The sequence below is a fragment of the Calidris pugnax genome, unplaced genomic scaffold (assembly GCF_001431845.1).
Source record: "Calidris pugnax isolate Ruff unplaced genomic scaffold, ASM143184v1 scaffold171, whole genome shotgun sequence".
NCBI lineage: Eukaryota > Metazoa > Chordata > Aves > Charadriiformes > Scolopacidae > Calidris > Calidris pugnax.
Window position 1 is genome coordinate 7,120,042 of NW_015091064.1, and position 22,897 is coordinate 7,142,938.

At 36.2% G+C, this 22,897-nt stretch overlaps 1 protein-coding gene across 1 annotated transcript in view; it reads right to left on the minus strand.

Moving 5' to 3' along the window:
- NBAS (neuroblastoma amplified sequence) overlaps positions 1–22,897 on the minus strand; it is a 180,092-nt gene that overhangs the window by 87,088 nt on the left and 70,107 nt on the right. The window contains exons 33-40 of the mRNA XM_014956881.1: positions 19,394–19,507; positions 17,400–17,557; positions 15,424–15,522; positions 8,362–8,529; positions 7,631–7,744; positions 7,255–7,378; positions 1,979–2,055; positions 1,295–1,432 (exon numbers count right to left, since the gene is read on the minus strand). Coding sequence (XP_014812367.1) covers positions 1,295–1,432; positions 1,979–2,055; positions 7,255–7,378; positions 7,631–7,744; positions 8,362–8,529; positions 15,424–15,522; positions 17,400–17,557; positions 19,394–19,507 — 992 coding nt within the window. The remainder of the gene's footprint in view (positions 1–1,294; positions 1,433–1,978; positions 2,056–7,254; positions 7,379–7,630; positions 7,745–8,361; positions 8,530–15,423; positions 15,523–17,399; positions 17,558–19,393; positions 19,508–22,897) is intronic.

Consider the following 22,897-nt stretch of genomic DNA (forward strand, 5'->3'; position numbering starts at 1 on the left):
CCCCCCCCCCACCCCAAGCTCTTAGGAAACACAAAAATAAAAACCACAGCTAGATCTATTCCCATGGACAGCAAACGGAATGGCATTGAGGAAAACAACTTCCTATCAAATAGCAATTGGAGTTCAATCTTTAACATCTCTGTTCTTAAGACTTACTCTTTTGAACAGCTTCACAGCTCTTTTTATTAAATAAGACTGTCTAAAGAAGCTAAACTAAAAAAATGAGTTTCTTTTCTTCCATCAAAGGTGTCTTACAGCAGGTAGACCTATGCTCAAAGAATGAATGAATTCCTCACAACTAACATATTTTCAAGCTCCACAAATTTTAGTTGTGGGCTAAGTTTTCCTTTAGCTTCTAAGCATAAGACAGCAGAATGCAAATATTGGCAGGAACATGAAAGGCTGCCCAACTGCAGAACTGGGCAAATATCAAAACAGACTCCTCTGTAAATCAGGAGCCATTCTGAAAATGGGAAGAAAAAAAATCTCTTCTCACGCCACCATGAATCTCATGGTTCATGATCTCTCTTTTTTCAGAAAACTTGTGACCAGAAGTGGTTTGAGCTGTAATGCAGAGCTGGGCTGAAAACTGAACAGTCCAAATTCCCCTGTACAGGAGAAAAGAACTGGTGTAAATTTGGAAAGGAGTGGCAAAGAAGAGTTTTTACTCGGGTATCTTAGTAGGAATGGCAGCTGCTGCCTTACTAAACCTTTATATGTCACCTCTTTGATTTAGTTCAGAGTTTAACCATGTAACTGGTTTAATAGCAGGTGACAAATAAGAAGCAAAGCTGTGCCACTTCAAAAAGAGACACCTGTAAAAGGAAATCAACAAATCCATCAATGAGTGAGGATGAATTTTCAAAAAGCCATATGTAACCTAAAATACAAACCAACACACCTTAAGGAAGGCTATGGAAGCTTTTTGAATGGCAGCTTTCCAGTTTAAATGGACACTTGACTCTTCCTAGGAAGTACTATATTTTATCAGTATTGTAAGATGACAGCAGAGGCTATGCTCATTATTGCTCAGTGTTTATAAGCTACTTTGAAGACAGATAGTGCTATTACCTATAAATGACACTTGACACCGTGCTTCAAAAACTCTTCCACAAATTGTGAAGTACTTGTCTGTTTACAGCACTGCAGAGGAATAATTATGTGTAACTTAACAGGCTGCTCACAGTATAAGTCAGATCAGCTCCTTAACAGGCTTAACTCATGTACTGGCTTTTTAGAATAGCTTTAATGCTACACATTAATGAATATGGTTTTAAAAAGAAAGAGTACTAACCCTGTAGAGAGGGTGGCATTTGTCCTTGAAACATGGTGCCAAACGAGCATAGATCTGCAGGCTATAGTAATAACTTGCCAGCTGGAGAGATAACGCAGAATGTAATTGCTTTTCAAAGCATTTGTTGGCATCTACCACCTAGGAGAAAGAGAACATTAATTTAGATGAAAGAATTAGCAAGCATACAACACTAAGTGCACAAACTTTCTACAAAGCTACTTGCTGTGATTTAGAAATAGCTCTGACATTGTTTTTCTGGCACAGAAGTAAATCAGTAACCTACACACACACACAAAGATAATTCAACATTATGATGCTTTTCTCCCCTTGCAGAAACTCCTAGCTAAAATTATTTTCCAACTACAGTTTTGATGCTTCTATACCACAAAATTATTATCCATATTTCTGAGCTACATTAGAACTGTTAGTCAGGTTGCCCAACTACTATTTTAAGTAAGAAAATGTATCTTTTCGCCAGTGCCATGCTCCTAAACCAGTTCAATGGCATTTGTTCAGTGTTTGGGTTGGATGCACCAACCCAATCTATACAAATCTGTATTTAAATGAATTCAAAGACTTCGATTTTTAAAACCATAAGGAAATTACACTTTCTTATAGACTTCTGATATGCCACAAATAGTCCTTCCTGGCAAAAACATACAAACAAAATCACTATCAACATACCTGTGGCAGTGCAAGTAGATAGGCAAGAGACAAGGCCATATCATTTGGTAAAGCATCACTTGCCAGTTGTAGCAGAACTGCAACATATAGGGAACAGAAACAAAGCTTTGATTATTGACCCATCTAGCCTTCACAGCCAGCAAATGAAACGTTTTCAGCGTAACCTTATTTTATTAGACACTAAATTGAAGCACTCTATACATACTTAATTAAACACTTATCAGTGCAATCCAGAAACAGATAATATGTAATTAAACTGCAGCACAGCTTTACCTTGACTTCCAGGCAAAGTGGCTGATGCATTAACCAAACAAGAATGAGACCACGCAGTGACAGATGCTAAACAAAGCCACTAAAATATCACCTGTACCGATTTATGACAAGCAAATCTTCTGCTTGTAAAATCAAGGCAGCAATGTAACGTTGTAAGCATTCGAAGATACCACCCTAAGCAATGATACAAAATGTCTTCTTTTCAAGCCTGGAGTCTAATTCACTTATCATTGAACACAATAAATCATATAAAAAATTTCTGTCTTAATTAAAAATAATAAAAAAAAGAATGTTGCAAGTGTCATATGAATTTTAAATAAGATCAGTGAAACACCAAAGCCAGGTCCTGCCACATACTACAAAAAGAAATATCAGCATGACAGTCAAAATTAATGGATTAATGAATAGTTACTGTGATTATAAAAAGATATACTTCTGGTAAAATTGACACAAAAATTACCTGCTTTTCCTACATTAGAGATACCAAACTTGGGGATTTTTTGCTTAAAAAACACACCATATTTCACATTACACAAACAGGAGAATCAATACACAAGACACAATGTAAGCACCTAAGATTTGTTAATCAGTCACAGGATCTGCCCTTCATGAAGCTACTGAAGTCTAGCATCACTGTGGTTGCTACAAAAGTTCCTAACAATTACAGAATAACAATTATCGTGATACACTTAATACTAAGTGTTGTGGGTAAAGAATATAAATTATGGCTTCCAGGGAAAACTTCACAAGTCTTTTGAAATCTGGACCAGAAAATGCATAAGGAATTTTAAGTATACCAGAAAAATAACATTCTGGTTTCCTTTTTTAGAGATTATGATATTATTATTGTTCTTCTTCTTCTTCTTCCAAGCAATTGAAGCTGCCTTCCAGCAACTTAGCTCTTTGTTCATTTTAAGGGAATCTCAAATACCTATATTCCCACATTACACAGACTACTCCTGAGGGCACATTGGCAAGGAACTTGATTACTTTACACACACAGCCCCCCAGTGAATTCTTTGTTCCAAAGAATGATTTATACAAGTCTTGAATGACCAATTACAATTTTGAGATTACCATTAATTTGCCATCAGCCTGAAGTGGATTTACATGCTGGCCCTCAGTCAGATTGAAAAAAAAAACAAATTTCTATGTGACAAGTCATCCCAGAGGCTGCCTACATGGCAATACGTCACGCCGACTGCAAACACAAGCCTGTCCAACACAAATTTCTATGTAACAAGTCATCCCAGAGGCTGCCTACACGGCAATACGTCACGCCGACTGCAAACACAAGCCTGTCCAACAGCACCTATGCTCTACGCTTCAAATAGCTTCCTTGCTGGTGACAGCTTGTTTCTGCTACATTCAAAATAACCTGTATGCTGTCCAAGCAAAAATAACAGGACTCTAGAAACATGCAATATTAAAATCTTAATGAATTAGTTCACAAAATTGGTATTTCCTACTCTGAGCACAAGCAAGCTTTCTTTCTAATTCTTACAACCACCTCTAGTTGAACAGAAAAAACTGGAAGGAGGGAAAGAAGAATTTGGGCTCTTCTCTCCTCTCCCTCTCTCTGGAAAATTAATGACTGAAAAGCCTTGAAATACTTCATAAATTGTGGGTTCTCTTCCAACTGAACATCTCCAACATGACAACTGCCACACTAGCAAAAATTTATCTTCATCCTTCAGATAGCGATCATGACAAAGAACATGGCATCAATACAGAGCCAGAAAACAATATGATTTTATTCATATTCTTGCATGAAGCTCAACATAAAGGCATCCCAGTTGACAGAAAGGATTAAAAATAAAGACCTGCCTCCATTGTCATCACTTCTGGGGAAAAAAACATTCCCTGTCTTGGTTCAATAATTTCTGTGTGCTTGTGTGCAGATATGTGTTTGTGTATCCATGTACATATATACACAAACAAGCCTACTTTACATATAAACAAACACATGTGTATACACAAAGACTAATTTCATACAGGTTTCTGTCTCCCAGTGAAGACCTATGGGCATTCTCTGATATCTAACAGGCTGAGTTCAAATTACAGGCTACAGACATCAGCAGGATGCCATTCTGTCCTCTCATACATCTTCACAAAATTTACAGGACCTTAGTATCATTTCAGATCATTGCCAAATTTGAAATTTGCCAAAGGGACTAAACATTACAGGGTTGGCAAACCAGGAAGGACAGGCAGTGACAAGCAAAGAGACAATGCCACTGTCCTTGCGAAAACACACACATACAAAAATTATATGGTTTATGAATAATTTTTATCACCTGTGCAGGACTTTATGCCATAAGCCTGTGTGGAAGGCAAAGTAGGGGAGAAAATGGTTTATTTGTGAAAACTGGAATACCTAGGAAGTTTCAACATTTTTTCCATGTTTTTTTCCATGAAAAAAAAATGCAAAACCTGCTTTGAGTCTTCCATTGTTCTTTTTGATGTGATAAAATCTCACTCAACTTAGAAGTCTATATTGCAGTTAAACACCTGTATCTGCAAGCAAATGCAAAATCATGGAAAACATTAAGCTATTCTTCGTTCCAAAACTCCAAAGCAGTAATAGGTATGACTGACTTTCTTGGGTTTACTTCAAGTTTAGTACCTAATCTGGTTACAACAAAATGTAGCCATTGATTGTAGTAACGTGGCATTCAGATCTCATCTTCAACCTCCCCATCAAATCCCTAAGGGCCGTGGAGAAAGACAACTGTAATTAAACAGAGAAGCACAACACTGCCTTGGTCACGCTAGGTCTGGACGCACTACAATGGCACAACTAAGGAAAGAGTGTTTTACTGGACCCAAAGTGATGGGTGTTACCACTTTTTTGCATCCAGATCTCATCTTCAACCTCCCCATCAAATCCCCAAGGGTCGTGGAGAAAGACAACTGTAATTAAACAGAGAAGCACAACACTGCCTTGGTCACGCTAGGTCTGGACGCACTACAATGGCACAACTAAGGAAAGAGTGTTTTACTGGACCCAAAGTGATGGGTGTTACCACTTTGCTTGAAAATGCTCAGTCTTCCACCTATATCCAGATAGAAAGGACAAGAAAATTCAAAGTCCAAGGCCCGTGACCCTATAAAATCCACAAGAGAAGCAGGAAACATGATCTTGAGTTTTATCATGCATATTGCCCCTGGGGAAAGCATTTATCCATTCCCTGACACCTGGAGCACGACACTGCTACAGTAAGAGAATCAGAGTTGGACACATACTGCACCTTCTCCTAAGATAATGTGCTAAGTACATCTCGGGTTCCTTTGCTGAACTGCATCTTCTTTCAGATTTGTCAATTCTAACGGAGTTGAAACCTGCTGCTGTAGCTGTCCTAGAAGACAGCTAGAAGTAAAGAAACAGGATTCAAACTTGTCAGCAAAATAAAATGAAATCTGCTATGTTTGTTAGTTACTAGTAGCTAATAATTCATGTTCCCCTTCAAGTTTCATATGGCAAAGCCCTCTCAAAGCTTTGAGTGAGCCTGAAAATATGGGAAAAAAACCCCACAGAATAATAAATGGGGATCACATCTGCGTGACTTATTTTAAACTTTAGCAGTGTGCTATTAATATGCACATTTTCAAGCTCCAAGTGTTAACTCATCATAAGGACTTTCAAGGGAAGTGATAAAGTAAAGCATTAAGGAGGGGGAGAGGTGCCATCCAATAGGATTAATCCAGGGCTAAATAAATTACAATTAGGAAATTACCAATCTATTCATTTACAGAAAGCTACATTACACTTATGTGTAAGGCCTTTGTCTACTGACTACCAAAAGGAAGTATCACCAAAGATCTGCCAACTAACATCATTTGCACTAAGAAAGAAACTAATACTTTTTAATCCTTGCCTCCCCCTCCTTTAAGACACAGGAATCAGAACTGGAAGTCTACAGGCTTTCAGCATGCAAGAAAAGAGATTGTAAATACTGATTTAAAACTATATTTGCATTGAGAGAGCATGAAAGGAACAAAATGTGAATACATCCCCATTTATACAACCTGTTGCTGACCTTTTCTAATTCAGTGTTATTATATTACAACTGTAGAGATTATCTGTAGAAATAACAATATCTCAAACTACTGAATCATATACCTGTAGGACAAATATGTTGGTTTTCACTGAACAGTTGAAATAAAACTGTGTGGCTTATGAAGAAAGTCTCACTTGAAATGTCTCATATTGCAAGTGATTTAATATAATCATTTTTCGTAACAGAACTTACCACAGAGTAAGATATCTCTATTACATCTTCCTTCAAATGACACTAACAACATGTAAATATTTAAACAGTTCATTTCTTAAACCAGCAGGAGACAGACAAAAGGAAAGACAAACAATCATAGGTGGCTTTGAGTGTTCTTTTGTGTTTTTTTTAAAAGTGAAACTGTTTCAGGTAAATTATTAAACATAACCTATAAAACGTAGACATTTCAGAAAAAGACAAAAAGTTCTGATTATTCCAGAAGCAGCAGTGAAGTATTAATTACCAAATAAAATACTGTAGTGACCCTGGAATACTGAAATCTGCATATAAATTGGCACAGAATCTGAACAAGTGAATACACAAACATACATACAAATAACATTAACACTCAATTGCAAGTTTCCATTTAAACATCTGTACATGGTAGTATTTGGAAAACCTTCAAAAATTTTTCCGTCCCACAATGCTCATACCTTTGCAGCTCTCCAAATATCAGTTTCTGCTTATTTAAAGCCAACTTTCAGATTGCAGGTTTCTAGCCTTTACTGAGTGACTCCTTTTAAAAATACTACTTCTCCTGAAAATTCTGCAGCTACTTCTATCAAGACTACTTACCAATGGAAGATGTTGAACCAGATCACAATTCCCACAAAATACCCAGACAGTACTTCAGGTCATTGTGTGCAATTCTCCATATGTAAAACAATCCATGAATTCTCCTATATTTCCTCTATACAGTAAATACACATACTATACACATACCCATACCTTCTGTTGTTGGAAGTAGGTCTTTTCCTTCACTTTTTGTTTCTGTGAGTTTCTGTGTTCTCAGCAATACTTCTGCAAAGCTTTCCAAGGAATTGTTCTGGTATGAGCCATAGCTGATTTCAGACTAGAAGTAAAATCAGGTAAGTGACAAATGCACACTACACCCTGCAGTTATATTTAGCTCACTTATATCAGATGCAATTATCTACCTCGGTTCCTGCAGTTGCTTTCTTTTGTGTTTAATGCTAAAACTTTTCCTACTACTGCACAAAATTTCAAATCCTTGCAAGTCACACAAATAATCCAAAATCCATACTGTTAATTAATTATAAGATCTCCACAAAAAACACTTCAGAATTCTGTAACAGAAACTTACTTCTGCAACATATGGATCAGCAATTAGAGACTCATAAAATGGATGACAGCCTTGCTTTTCCACAGTGGCATTTTCTCCATGTCCACTTTTTAGTACACCTCCAAATTCTTGGCCCTGGGAAAAATAAGTATAGTTTAGCCTACTCATAAAAAAAAAAAAAAGAATTCATTAAAAAGTCTGTAACTGCTGTTCAGAAGGGAAGCAACAGTAAATGAAAGTACTACTGAATTCAGTGGGGAGCAAGAGAGGAGTCATCTTACATAAACCAATGCTGAATAAGGTCCAATATACTTAAAATAAAGAAAGAGAATCATGTTCAAAAGTACTACCAAAGAAGCTAGTATCATAAACATTACAGAAAATTCACTGAAATAGAGAAGGTAGAAAAGAGAAACTGAAAAGGAACAATTCTGAATATAAAATAAAAGTATTTAAAGAGTGGACTTCACTGTGCTTTCTTCCCCAAAGTTCTGAAGTTCTGCCAAAATTCAACTATACCTTCTTATGCTACGCTAAGAAAGCTGGAGAAAACAGATTAGAAAACAAGAAAAGGAAACAGCTCTAGACCCCTTCTCTCATTAGGATTTGCTTGCAATCAATCCCCTAATGTCTTTTAGTTCATTTATTGATTTGAGATCTTCAGTTATCAGACACCTACAAAGAAGCCTAGCTTTTATAGTAATGCATCACTGAAGGTGTAAACACCTGGAGACACATCAGCAATCCCTTACATGTAACGGTCGAAGGTAAGTTAATGATCTCTTCCACCACTGCCCATCACTGACAGCGTGCAGCATGGCTTTGGTAGTCATGGTTGTGTTTGACAAAACCTTCATGGTTTTTGATGTTGTCCAGTACAACAAATCAGCAGACTGGCTAGAGGAAACGTTGGTTTCATCCTGTGAGCATATCCAACACACAATAGCAAGTGTTAGACCCATTATTTAATTAGGTTAATGACCGAAAGCAAAATGCATTACTGTTTGGGCACACTATGTTAATAACATATTTTAATGATCATTAATTTAAGCAGCAGCCATCATAAAAACAAACAAAAGACAAGTTAAAAGTGATTTAGAAGTTTCAATGTGGAGTAGCGTGATCAGTAGAACATTTTGCCCCTTATTCAACTATAATCTCATTTCCACAGACACCAGCTGTTCTTAATTCAAAAGTTTATAATGATAATATTTTACATAATTGTTGAATGCTTCTGTTAAAATAACGATCTCTCAACAAATGAGGAGATGGAGCATGCTAAAATTAATCTTCAATAATTCAAGAAAGCTTATACTAGAGACAATCTTGTACTTGCACAGAGGTAGCATTAATTAAGTTGAATTCTCAGTAGGGAAAATGGCGAAGAGATGTAAACATTCAGATCCACGCCAAGTGAAAAAGTATCATCAAGATTTGAAATTCTGCAGCCGGCACTTACAACGTACCAAATATAGGAAACATAAAAAACTGCAAAAAAGAGTCAAGACCCCAGCCTATTCTCAGTCCCACACGGCTTGTGCAATACATGTACATACACATCTACATGTTATCCTGCAAAACATCTCTACTCAGTCTCAGTAAACTCATGTTTCTTACAACTGGAAGGCACATTCCACAAATGGAGGCTTCTGTTACCAGCTCTCCCTCATGTAAAACATTTAAATAATACCCACAACGTCCACATTGGTTGATCTGTGTTATTCCAATCCTGAAAAGCTTGTGTTAATTGCATGCTTTACAAAACTTACACAGTAGACATAGATATATAATCAGCTTGCTAATATAAGCACATTGTCTTCAGCAATAAAAAAATCTATTTTCGTTCATGGAGCAAATTTCAACAGTTTTATTCCTAAAAACTATTATTCATCTCCCCATAAGCTGAAGTGTATTGCAACAGAAAAATGTATACCTCTATAACTGATTGTGAGGTATTAGTTTACTATCGACAAAACTTCAGTCATCAGAGCAAAAGGATGCCAAGTTATGCTCAAGTGAATTATGTCCCACTGTAAGTTCAGTGACAAAACAAGTTAGCTGCAATATGGCAGAATTTCACTGTAGATGAATTTGGTTTTAGAACCTTTTAAAGCACTGCCTCAAGCTGATCAGTGAAGTAGCAGGTCTGTCTTAAGAGGGAGTGCAATGACAGGACAAGGACTAACGGTTTTTGAACTGAAAGAGATTTAGACTAGATACGATGAAGAAATTCTTCACTGTGAGGGTGGTGAGACACTGGAACAGGTTGCCCAGAGAAGCTGTGGATGCCCCATCCCTGGAGGTGTTCAAGGCCAGGCTGGATGGGGCTTTGAGCAACCTGGTGTGGTGGGAGGCGTCCCTGGCCATGGCAGTGGGCTTTGAAACTAGATGGCCTTATGGTTCCTTCCAACTCTAACCATTCTAAGATTCTATTCTATGATCTTAAGACCTTCTTTCCATTAAGGCTTCAGCATTTTTTTCAGTCTTTTCTGAAATGATATTCTGCATTTCATAGATGCACCACGAATGAACCGATTGGCTAAACTGGAAATTTCAGCTCTCACTTAACCAAATGAAGTAAGAACAGGCCAAGTAGAACAAGCCAGGATTTTTACTCCTCTGAAAAGTAAAAAGCAAAAGAAAATCCTAGGTCTGGTGGCTTGGTGGGGTAGAGGAGAATTTCTTGTTTGTGTGTTGTTTTTTCTAAATAAACCAGTCTTGGTACTTAGTATTCTGTATATAGCATTTAAATTACAAAAATCTTTCATACTAATTCTTCTCTCTGCCTCCTTTTCAAGGAGACACTGCAGGACATTAAACTGATTCTCTATGGGTAAAAAATAAACCCAAACAAAACAGAACCAGAAAAAAAAAATCCCTCCCCAAGTTCTCAACTGCACTTGAGCATAATCCATTTTTTTAAAATAAACCTTCTTCAGTAGTGTGAAAACTAACGGGCTAATTATATGCTGGTGTGTATGCTCCTAGAGCTCTACAGCTATCAGATAAACTATTGACTTTTTCTAAAAAGCATTTCAACTCATAATACGAGTAATTACAGACTTTTCTGCACAAATAAGAATTCTGTTTTCTAAAAAGACATTCCTCTGTGTACCTGGAACAACAACACTTTAAGGCTATAACTTTTTGCTATCCTGAATCAATCTCTCATAAAATAAATGATTCCTTAGAGACTGTTGGAGGTCTCACTTTACGAAGACAACTTTAATCCCTTAATTGTATCTTCAGGAAGAAGTTATAGTTTGAAAGTTTTGACAAGTGTTTGAGAGAAGTTATTTTCTTATATTATTTCTTTCTAATATCCTTTATAAAAGCAAGCACTTCTGACAAAAGAAACAGCACCAACAACTAATAAGTTGTTAGATGTTAAAATAAGTTAATCCTAAATTAGCATCTTAAAATTTTGTATGAATCTAAATCGATGTAAAAAAAAGCCAACAAATTCTGAATTATCAAGATATTCTAAAACAACAACTAAAATATTTATATACATACATATGCTCATATTTACACATCTATATAATATCAAACAGTCTAACACAAGGACAAACAACAAAACCAACAATTTTTACATAAGCGACAGAAGAGAGTAATAAATTAGAACACCTGAAACATGGAATTTTTTTCTTTTTTGGTCTTTAATGACAATTAGTGGAGATGCAAGGATCAAAATGTGCGAAATAAACCATGCATTGTATACACTTTATGGATTAATAGTCATTATGCATTAAGATTATGAAGAAAAAGTGAGGTACAAGAGATTCTGTTCATAAAACAGAACATCAAGAATTAAAGCATTAACTTTCCTTTTTCTTTTCCACTTTTTGGTATTCCCATTGGAAAAGAATAATTTAAAATAGTATTTTTTACATAACTATTCATGTTTAATCTATGTTTACGTTGGAGAGGTTTGGGTTGGTTTTTTTTTAGGTTTTGGTTTTTTTCTTTGCATTGTATGTTACAGTTAATGAACCAGCCTAATTGAAAACTCCAGTCCTAGATAAAGCAGACACTAGATGAGAGACTATGGAAAAGATTCAGCTCAAGATGACAACACTAAAATTCGGGTGTCAATGGATGTTTAAGCTCTTATTAGGACTCTAATGTCACTGGAACCAAAGAAAGTAACCCAGCTTTAAGCATACACAATGCATTTGATTCAGCTGCTTAAACATAAGCTTTGATGACTGTCTGAGAGATATAGAAGTAATTAAGGACTCTGATTAACACTTGTAGATCTGACAGAGGACCTAGACTTCTGGGGTCAGTAGCTAAAGGACAGGAGGATAACTTAGAGTACCTCAAATTGCTGTTAGCTATGATTAAGTAACGGAATCAAGCACCTAATGGCTAATTAACTGCATTGTTCTCTATGCACCATTGACTGGATCTTCATTGCCTACAACAGGAGTTTAAATAGCGCACATATAGAGTTCCACGCTGAGATTTTTCTCCTTCTCTGCACAAGAGTTCAGTGACACTGTAAATGAACACAATTCCTTCAGGAATTAGAGTTACCTCTTCTTATAAGAAGAATTCTAATTTAGTTATTACAGAATAAACCCCAGTACATATACTAAACCACAAAACACAGCTCCAGTTAATTGCATAACAAAAATTAAATAAATAAATAAGTCACAACTCTTTGAAACAGCAGCTGGAGCATTATTTTTGCCCTGAAGTCCCAAAGACTCAAGGTGGAAGAGTTTCCACATAAATAGAACACAATAATATATACATGCCATAAATACAATATTTCCTAATCATTTCTAACCAGCAGGGATAAAAAAGCATGACATACCAATTAAACATACACAAATGTTTTAAAAGATCCTGTCTTTTCCCAGATCTAGTGTTTGGGAAAAACACAGAAGCAAAGAAGCTGCTAATGCTCTGTTAATGGGAAATTTTATTTTCTTTAAGGAACATTTAACAAAATCCCTTCTAGAATTTGAAGATACTCCCCTCTAGATATTATGTCCGCTCTCCTATCAAAGAGTTCGGTTTCAAGGAAACTGCAAATTTTTCTGGTGCTGATGTGCCACTTTACTGTAATTAAATTTTTGCATTCAGTTATGTAAAAAGATAATGACTTTATTTATAACAAACATAATGCATGTTTTAAGTACATATAATAGATGTTTTAAGACAGCAATGTTAAACACCACATTTCTACGCAATCTGTGAAGATATGCAGCCAGCTGCTACCAAGATTTCTGCAAGTTTCATAAGAAAAAAGTTTCAGAGGAAAAACTTAAAACAACAAAAATGAAATTAGTTTCTAGACATCTCTAGAGAGGAGCTCATCAAGAGAAGAATGATTGGCAATCATGACCAGCTGGTGTTGCAGGTTGGTATAATGAAAAAAAAAATGGCAGCAGCGACTCATGATTCAATACTAGACAAAGGTAAGAGAAGGTAAAAAAAAGGTCACTAAAGCTTTGAAAGGAAAAATTTATGTAGTTACAAAGAGGTGTTTTTAATGCAATAGAGAAAGGGATGCCCAAACATATATGCTAGAAGCTTTGCCAAGTCAAGATAAGGAAAATTACATTTAGAGTACCAATTTGAAAAGGTATCAATAAGTGAGAAAGAAGAACATTTGTTGACTTGTTGAGAAAAGGGTTCTGTAATTTAATCACAACATAAGCAAAAAAGAAAGCATAAAGAAAAATCTTATAGTTTGTTTTTTCTTTGAAGAAACTGAAATTCTGTGCAAGACAATGAAGGTGAAGCACGAGGAATTAGCCGAAGTGGAACTATGGGAATTGCAGTTATGGGATTCAGTAAAGTCAGAGAAACTGAGTTATTGAATATATTGCTTTTCTAACATTTCAGGCGTCTGTAACAAAAGAAGGGTTATACAGTGACTAAATTCTTGGCTATGTTTCCTCCTGTGTCATTGCAAGAAATGAAAGAAGCTATAAATCCCTATTAAGTCACCTGGGAGAGAACAAAAAGAATTAGCAAATATACAGAACTCATTTCATAGTGTAACAGCCTGAAATATGACGTGCCAAGAAGCTGTACTGAAACAGGAAGAAAAAAAACACTTAATGCAGCAACACAGAGACTGGCCAGGGCAACTCTTTGCCTACTTCCAATTCTAAAGAACCAACCAACAAACCACAACTAAGGGGGGTGGAGGGAATGAGGGGGGTGGGAGGAAAGATACATTAGAGAACACATGAATGGATCATTTCCTAATGTGAATTCCTCAGCATAACGAAAATTGCTTTAGATATCCAAATTGAATTGATAATGAAGTTAATTAGTGAGTTTAGTGTGATAACTCACACTAGAGGGAGTTAACTCTGATAAACCCTTGAATAAATTTTTGAATCATTTATATGCAACGTGTAATCGTTCCGTCACAACATACAGTTTATAGCACTACAGCATATAAAAGGTGATGCATGACAAATTTGTTATATCCATTAAAATATTGTAAACATATGTATCCACACCCACATCAGAAGGTTCTACATTTCATAAGCATCTCTCAGATTCGTTTGCCAATTTCCAGAAAATAAAACGCATTCACGCCAGTGAACAGACCTGTTCCTCACATCAATGATTTTAGCAGAGAAAGTGTTTCGCTCTCTTCCTTTGACCGCTGTTTTCAGTGCTGTTTTACTTTCCTGCCCACTTATTTTTTTATGTATGCAAATATATATACATATGTTTACATATGCATTTACGAAGTATGCATGTATGCCTACACATATATAAATAAACATACACGAGACATGAACATAGAAGTTGCCCCTTCTCATTCCAATAACATAAAGGAGCGTTGTGGGTTTTTAAGCCACATGGTGTTAAACACCCCAAAGGCAAAGAGTGGCGTGTTCCACCTACAGCTGTAATTGGTAAAAATTCCCCTTGGGTATAATGACACTAAGGAGGCTGCAATTCAGTTACTTTTCTCAAAAAGCCAGACTATACAACATGAACCACCTCTTTTCTTTCTTTCTCTATTCTTTTATGTATTTCTTTAAGATTTTTGCCCTGCTTCAATCTGCTTACCACCTATGGAAAACGTCAATTAAACACAAAACAAAGGAAAAAAAAATACATTAAATTTAGAATTTTCCACTCTGAAGAGGATGAAAAAGACACTCCTTTCTTTCATAAATCCATTATTACATCTTCTTTAATGAGAGAAATGTACTTGCAATTGTAAATGTACATGCTTACTTTGTAAAAAACAATAAACATGTAAAGTAGAAAGAATAACTGTAGACTTTTTTCCTGCTGCCCTACCTCTACTTCCAATGTTCCTTCTGATCTTAAACACAAAAATAATTTCACATGCAATATATGAAAATTATAAAATGGCAAAGAAGTCATAAACTTCATCATGCAGAGAACAAAGGGAAAAATAAGTTTAATTCAGCACATTTTTAAATTAAATACATAGCTCAGGTTTATTTTCAAATGTCTTGCTTTGCAATTGGGACAGATCAAAAAAAAAAAAAATCAAACCAACATTTATATATTTTATTGTATTAAGTTCTGTTGCACTTTCCTCTTCCCCTGCCTCTGGGTTTGTGTTTTTTTCTCTACAGTACTAAAACTGCGTAGGAAGAAGCAACAACAAAAAAAATCAGAACAGTATATATAAGCAGAACCTTGATTTTAAAACAATTTAAGAACAGAAATTAGCATAATTATTTAATATTGTGCATTTTATCTAGTAAACAGGTAACTGTTGCTAAAAACTCAAGTTCATCTCTTCAGCATAATATGGAACACAATCATTAATTCATAAAACTCCCTTTAAAGCTTACCTCTATATCTTTACTGATCAAAGAAGAATGTCCTGAGATATTTACATTCTCACCTCCTTCTGAAGGAAGAAACTGGTAATTCACAGCCTGGTAAAGAATCTGTAAATCAAAATAAATATACTTTCTTACTAGTCAAACAATCAAATGTAAGAATTATGACTGATGTCATAAGGAAACCCTAGAAAGGGCTAAAAGCTTCCATGATAGAAAAACTCGAGTGCAGAGAAAGACAGGGAGAACACATAGGTACCTTCGATATCCTCTCACTGCTGTAGTCCCTGGATGAAATGACCCTCCGTTCTCTGTGACTTTTTTTGCTATTTTTCAGGCAATAGAATTATTATTTTTTTCAATTATATGCACCCTGCTGTACTACGTAGGCTAAAGATCTTCCATGAAAAACATCTATTGCCTGAACTGTGCCTCTGAGGAGTTGGGCAACTCAACAGAAGCAAATGTTACACACGATAATAGTGTTATGAGCAAAATTTCCACAGGCCATAGAACTGATGGAAGGTCCACAAACACTTGAATATATCACGAGGTCAGCATGTGCTTCTGATAAATATTTTTCGCATCTATCCACATAAAAAGACAGAGTGCTTGGACCAAACATGTAGGACCATTAAGAAACATGAGCTGAAAAGCTTATGCTTAGTTTATGAAGAAAGTAATCGCAGAAGAAACTGATTAAATAAGGTTTAACAGAAATCATGACTTGGGTTTGGCTTCCTAGGGCAAATACCAAATTATTCATCACTGAACTTCTGCTACAAATGATACTGCATTATCGAAGAAACCTGAGCAACAAATTGAGTCCCAAGTTTTGAGAATGGAGAAGACAGAGAAGCTTTTCCCTTGGAGAAGTGGGGATGCAAGAGGGTAACAGCCAGCGGCTGAGCAGCTGCACAGACTGCAACTAACAGGGTACAAAGCCTTTAGAAGGAATGAGACAGTGAATTCATAGAGAGTCTAACAAATTCTGACTTACAGTGCCAAAATACTTCAAATTCTAATTCCAGATATAGGCACATAAGGGGGTAAACAAGTTTTTCTCACACACGTTGCTATATAAGCAGTTCCATAAAGCAAAAGGCTACGCACTTGCAGCTGCCTTAATCTACTGCATTTTTACTGTAGCCACTGCTCCCTTCTCCCCCATTCTTCAGGCACAGAATGCAAGCCCTCTCAGATCTTTTTATTACACAAAGATAAATCTATGAACATTATGACCTCTTTGACAACTAAGGCAAATATAATAAGTAATAGTATGTAGGCCAAGCCAATTACACTGAGTGGAAATTTAACATTTTGACAACCTAAATTACTGCACTGCAGTTTTAAATGAAACTTTTCAAAGTTTTGCTATGTCATCTTGCCATAACTTGTATTTAAATGCCACAGTTACATGTTCTCACAAATACAATATAATCAGCTGAACACCTAAGATCTGACTCTATTAAGAAATCAGTCATTGCAGAGTTAAAAAAGATGTCTCTCACATAACACCTGCTGTAGTTGTTAAAACTATTACGTGGTTGAAATCAGTGAGAAAAGAATTTTATTGTATATTGGGTAGAGATCATAAAAATGTAAGAATAAACATTTAATAGACGTTTATCTGGGCATTTCATGAAGTTGCATTACAGGGTGTAAACACCTGGAAAACACTGAAAAACACCCATTTAACTGCATTTGCAAATAAAACGTTTAAATCAGGCAATAAATTAAGAAATTAAGAGTACTTAAGATAGAGAATACAATTACACTTCTATGTGAGAAGCCAATTCATCATACAAAAATGCCTATAAAGAGACCCCAGTTGTTGAAATATAACAGTGAAAGCATAAAAATGGAGTAGAACAAATTTAAAATTGTTGGGGGGTGGGACTTAGGGGAACAAACTAAATGAGCACAAGTCCCCTTTACTTTGCCAAGCACTGAACTTGCATGAAAGAAGTTTGAGAAACACCTACCTGGGTTTGCAATGCACTGCTCACTCCCAGCAACGCCTCGATGGCACTTGGGGGACAGTGTGTCAGAGCAAAAGCCAGGAGCTCCTGACGCATCCCCAAATCATGGTAGCCTTCTGCCTGCCCCAGCTGACTGCACACTTCCCAGCTTTTCCAGTAACCTACACAGGGACACAAACATACTTCTGAGGTTGGTAGGAAGATGCTGCATAATTCTTGCTGAATGAGATAAAGGAGGGCACGTGGCATTTCTGCAAATGCTTAACATCCTCCGAGAAAGGAACCATAAAGGCTCCACAGAACAGACGTAACCCAGCTTTAGATTGACCAAATGCATAGAAGATTCATTATTATCATATTGTAGATATCAGTACAATAGGCAGCTGTAAACCTACACACAGTATTTTGACATATTGCAATACGAAAATTATAACTACTTCAGAGAATAATATTAAACACCTTACTGGAGCAGCTGCAAGAAAAAAAAAAAAAAAAAAAAAAAAACTAATCTACTCAAGGTCATGTAATACTGAAAAGTTAATACTTAAAAAATATGCTATTGTGTGACAAATAAAAAAAAAAAAAAAAAATCACTGAATTATATTCAAAGAACTTCAATTCATCTCAAAGTTCCCCCTCTCAATCCCACAGTAGAAACAAGAGCCAAAGAAACAAATCCCATCTTCCTTAGTATCTTAACACTTATGTATCATTTACATCCACTCATACCCTCATACATACAAATAACATAAACACAAATATTTTAAGAGTTTTAATAGAAAGGTAGATATCTAGGAGACCTGCACATTCCTACTAGCCACAGTCACCTGTTTGAAAGGTGTACAGTGTAGAAAGACCAAGAAATTGTGGTTCCCAGAGGCATACAGAAAAGCTCCCTAAGGTTACATGTCTGAAGGTTCAGTAACTATCTTATTACACACAGGAATTCTTGTGTACATCTCCATTCCATGTATTTGTGCATTACATATGGCAAAAAACATTTGCATGTTTTTGTCTTGCAAAAGAATGATCACAAACAGCTAGGATCCATTTTTCCTGCATTAGGAGGAGATTACAGGAATCTGGCTGTCACCTTAGCTCCTCAGCTCCTATACATCACACACGTTTTGTCAGAAAGCCAAGAAATTAAGTTTGAAGATAGCCAAACGGACCTGGCAAATGTCTCTCCAAAGTCTAGACCCAGGCTAAAGATACCTGAACTGTCTTTTATAACGTGCACACAATTATGTAAGAAACAAATAGCAACTTATTATTACAGCCTATAATACTGTTACTAAATACAAGACTCCTACCCAGATGGCTGACAAAATTTTATTTTCTTATAATTCTTTCTAGAGATGAACAAGTGGGATGGCAATTGCAGAGAAAGATTCTACACTACATGAATTAACTTTTGCAAACTAAACACATCTTAAGAAAGATATTGAAAGATGTTTCCCTCAAGAACTTTACAAAGAAACATGACTATGTATGTGTAATGAATATTAACACAGATGTTTAATCTCAACAGTGCTAAACATGAACATTCATTAACACAAACATAATACCGAAACATAGTAAAGGGATTTAAACAACACAACAAATTGAAAATGGAATCTCTACTGGGATGTATTTTGAGCTTCTGATGCAAAAAATAAAGGATTATCTGAATGACAGTTTGCAGCTTCAGTTGAGATATATCAGTGAAGCAAACTGATTTAGAAAAAGAGCAACATTGCTCCAGAAGCCATAATGGCCTAAGTATTTTGTAGTTCCATAAGTACGTGGAGTTCCTCCTCTGTGACAACAGGATTTCTTCTTTCAAACCACCTGCCTCCTACATTTGCCAGGCTGATGTCAGCTGAGTTCCACAAACAAGATGTAATTGATTTTTGAATTAAAGGGACAAATCTGAGGCACCATCCTTCACAGTAAGCCAAGGGTCAGAACTCAGATTTCCACTACCATCACCCCACACCACCCCCATTTCACTTCACCTGTGGTCATGAGCTCCTGACAATGCATACTGGCTGCTTTGTAGTCCTGGAAACTGAGAGCTTGTTCCACTAAAAGTATTAAAACTTGACCTTTTCTCTCCACCTGATCATCTCCTGCAAAAAAAATTAAATATTTTTATTAGTTAATTGGAATTAATGGTCAACTATATTTCTTAAGAAAACTACATGCCACAACATGAAAAACCCATCTTGAAATTGAAGCAGAAATAAAATGGTCTGCTTTTTCCTGACGGAAACAATAAAAATAGTTATAAAAGCAGCTGGCATCATGGCTGGCTAATGAAAGTACACAGCATGTTAGGCCAAGGTTAAAAACAAAGTTCTGAAAACTATATTTATGTGATGGCCAAGACATAGATCAACGCTGATACTTAAGTGACAAACAAATAAAAATCCACACATTGAAAAAAGAAATAACTTGTGAACTGTAATAGAAGAAGAATTTTGAATTTAACTGTTTTGTTACAGTATACAAAGCCCCAGTTTTAACTCCCACTTCACAGAGCCAAATAATTCATGAGATGTGGAAGACATAGGTACTTAGAATTCCCTACCTCCATAAACTGAGTGAGGAGAACAAACTATTTTTTCACACCATACATGCATCTTGGTGACCAGACCTTCTGGACAATTCCTCTTCCCCCAGTTACAAGTTGAAAGTAACATTTCAGCTATTACTGATCTCATGAAAGTTATTTACTGACACTAGTTGGTCCAGTCTTGTGCTCAAAATAGTGTGTTTGTCCATGCACTATATGAGAAGGTGACTAAACATACACAGGAAAAAATAATATCATGCTATTCATTTTAATTTAGGAAAGAAGGATGGCAAGCAGCTAATAAAAATGAGTGGATTTTTTCAATACAAGCTTCTTGCTCATGTTTCTCCCCTATTATCAAAAGCAATTTTACGCAGTCACTGCTGTTACAGTCATTTGAAAAGGGCACTGCTTTATGAAACTGTACTACTACAACTTGTGAAATGCAAATATTTCAGAAGGTTAAACACATCCGGTTCCCGAAACTACATGTCTTTAAATTGCAAAGCGGTTATTTTTAACTCTACTTTGCAGGTCTGTCAATGCAGGCAAAACAAATTTCCTTTAAAAGCTTTCTCAAAAGAGAAGATGTAGCAGTTGCGCTAGAATGACATTCAGGGAAGTGAAGTTATCCTAATTACTGAACTCAATCAGGATTCCCCTAATCCCAGCACGCCATAGCTAACTCAGCTGGGAGAACAGGTTGGCTTCCCATCATTTTATCTTTTGGCCTCTTGCTCTATGTACTGCCAACACACAGTGCTGCAAATTAATCACATCCAAGGCTCTTCTGTTGCAGAATTTTACCCCCTGGAACCTGGGAACTTCTCATCCGGGCAAAAGCAATTACAGACGACAAAGAGGTGCTTCTATCTCCACGAGCTAAATGGGAACTGTCATTTCTATAAGCCAGAGATCTACACTTGCCGCTCACCTTCCGATGCCCACTTCACCCTGACAGCTTTACTGCTTACAAGGAGATTTGAGACTAAACAGCAGACACAAATAAAAGGCGAGAGAAAGAATTAAACCATTGTCCCTCAGATTTCAGTTAGACAAAATAATCACTGCTATTTATTGCTACTTAATAATCAGTGGGATTGGAGGGAAGAGAGAGGAAATACACAAAGCAAGGAATGGTTTTCTTCTTAAATGTGCTTGAGTGGTCATAGGCTGACAAGAGCCCGATCCCCAATGTTTTAGCCAATTAGTTTTGATACAGTAGGATACACCTCTGTGTGTTTTACAAAACACAAGCATGTAATATAAGGATCGCTTTCCTTCCAGCCCATGGCTGTACTCGCTCATCTGATCTCCACTGTTCACTCATTTAAACTTCCATTATTTTGGCACACACAGTTCTGCCACAGAACAACCCTCAGCTCTGACGTGACTAGTGAATCCCCTGCGAGACACGGCCCCAGCCCTTTTTCACCCGGCGTTCCATGCCTCGACAGTTCAATCACTTAAAATTCAACCCGCTGCAGATTAGTGGCACGTTCTTGTTCTTCTGTTCAAACAGGAAAAAATTCACTGCTTGAAAACACCTCGCTTGAAGGCATTTTTAACAGTAAAGTCTTATAAAAGTGAAAGTTTTGAATTCTAGTTTGCTCCTCTTGCCATTTTGACACACAAAGATTTAAAACCAAGAAAGGTGCAAAGAGAAAAACCATTAAAATGGTGACTTTACTATATTACACAGTAATTAACATCAAGGCTTCGTGCAGAATGTCTGACATCCAGACTCAAACAAATCAAGTTCAGAAACTGGAAAGGATTTTGTTTTCCTTTTATTATTTGTGAAAGTGTGTGTGTGTGTGTGCTTTTAAGCTCCTTCAGACTATTGTCTCCTTACATTATAAGAAAAAATGCATTTATATTCTAAGAGTAACTCCACTCAGTAAGATTTAAGTCTCCAAACTTCTTCCCACCTCCTTTTATGATGATGTTTAGCATTAAGACAGAAGTTGATATAAGCAGATATGACATTATACCTGAAAGGAGGTTGTAGAGAGTTGGGAGTTGATCTCTTCTCCCAAGTAGCAAGCAATAGGACAAGAGGAAGCGACCTCAAGTTGTGCCAGGCAAGGTTTAAAAGAAATTTTTCAAAAAATCCAATACATGAAAGGGTTGTCAAACATTGGAACAGGCTGCCCAGGGAAGTGGTTGAGTCACCATCCCTGGAGGCATTTAAAAGATGCCTAGAGGTTGTTCTTAGGTACATTGTTTAGTGGTAAATCAGCAGTGTCAGGCTAATGGTTGGACTCGATGACCTTAATGATCCTTTCCAACCTAAATGATTCTATTACAAGGGATGACAGGAAAAATACGGAAGGTCAGAAATAACAGAAAATATGTTTTTATCTTGAGATGTTGAGTATGTTCAAATACTTTTTCAAAAGTTTGGATCCAATTTGGGTAATATAAAGAAAAAAAAAAAGCTTATTGAAACACTTTGAGTAACATGCATGCTGTATTTGTCTGTGGATGAAACAACACTACCCTGAGTGAAACCATGTCATAAAAACTTGAGTCAAATGGTAACAAAATTGCATGTATACTCCAGAAATTCTATTTCCCCTACATTTAGGAGATCAGAAGCCAGATGTATGGTTACTTCCAGAGGCAAGCAAGAAAAGTCAATGTTGAGGAAGGTGGATTTCAGAAATAAGGTTTGGCTTAGGAATGTGAACAAAGCTTAGAATTATTAGAATTAGCTTATAGTTATTAAAAGCAACTAAATTACCACAGAAATTTGTGAAAAAACAGAAAAATGAACAAAAAAGATTCCTTGAGAATCTGACTCAAGAAATAGAGCAATGCTCACTAGATCTTTATGATACACAGTAACAGTAAGAAAATTATCTTAATTTCTGATCTGTATTTTTTTTTTCACTCCTCTATTTTGTAAGTAATTACATAAAGTGAATTCCTTCACATCCTT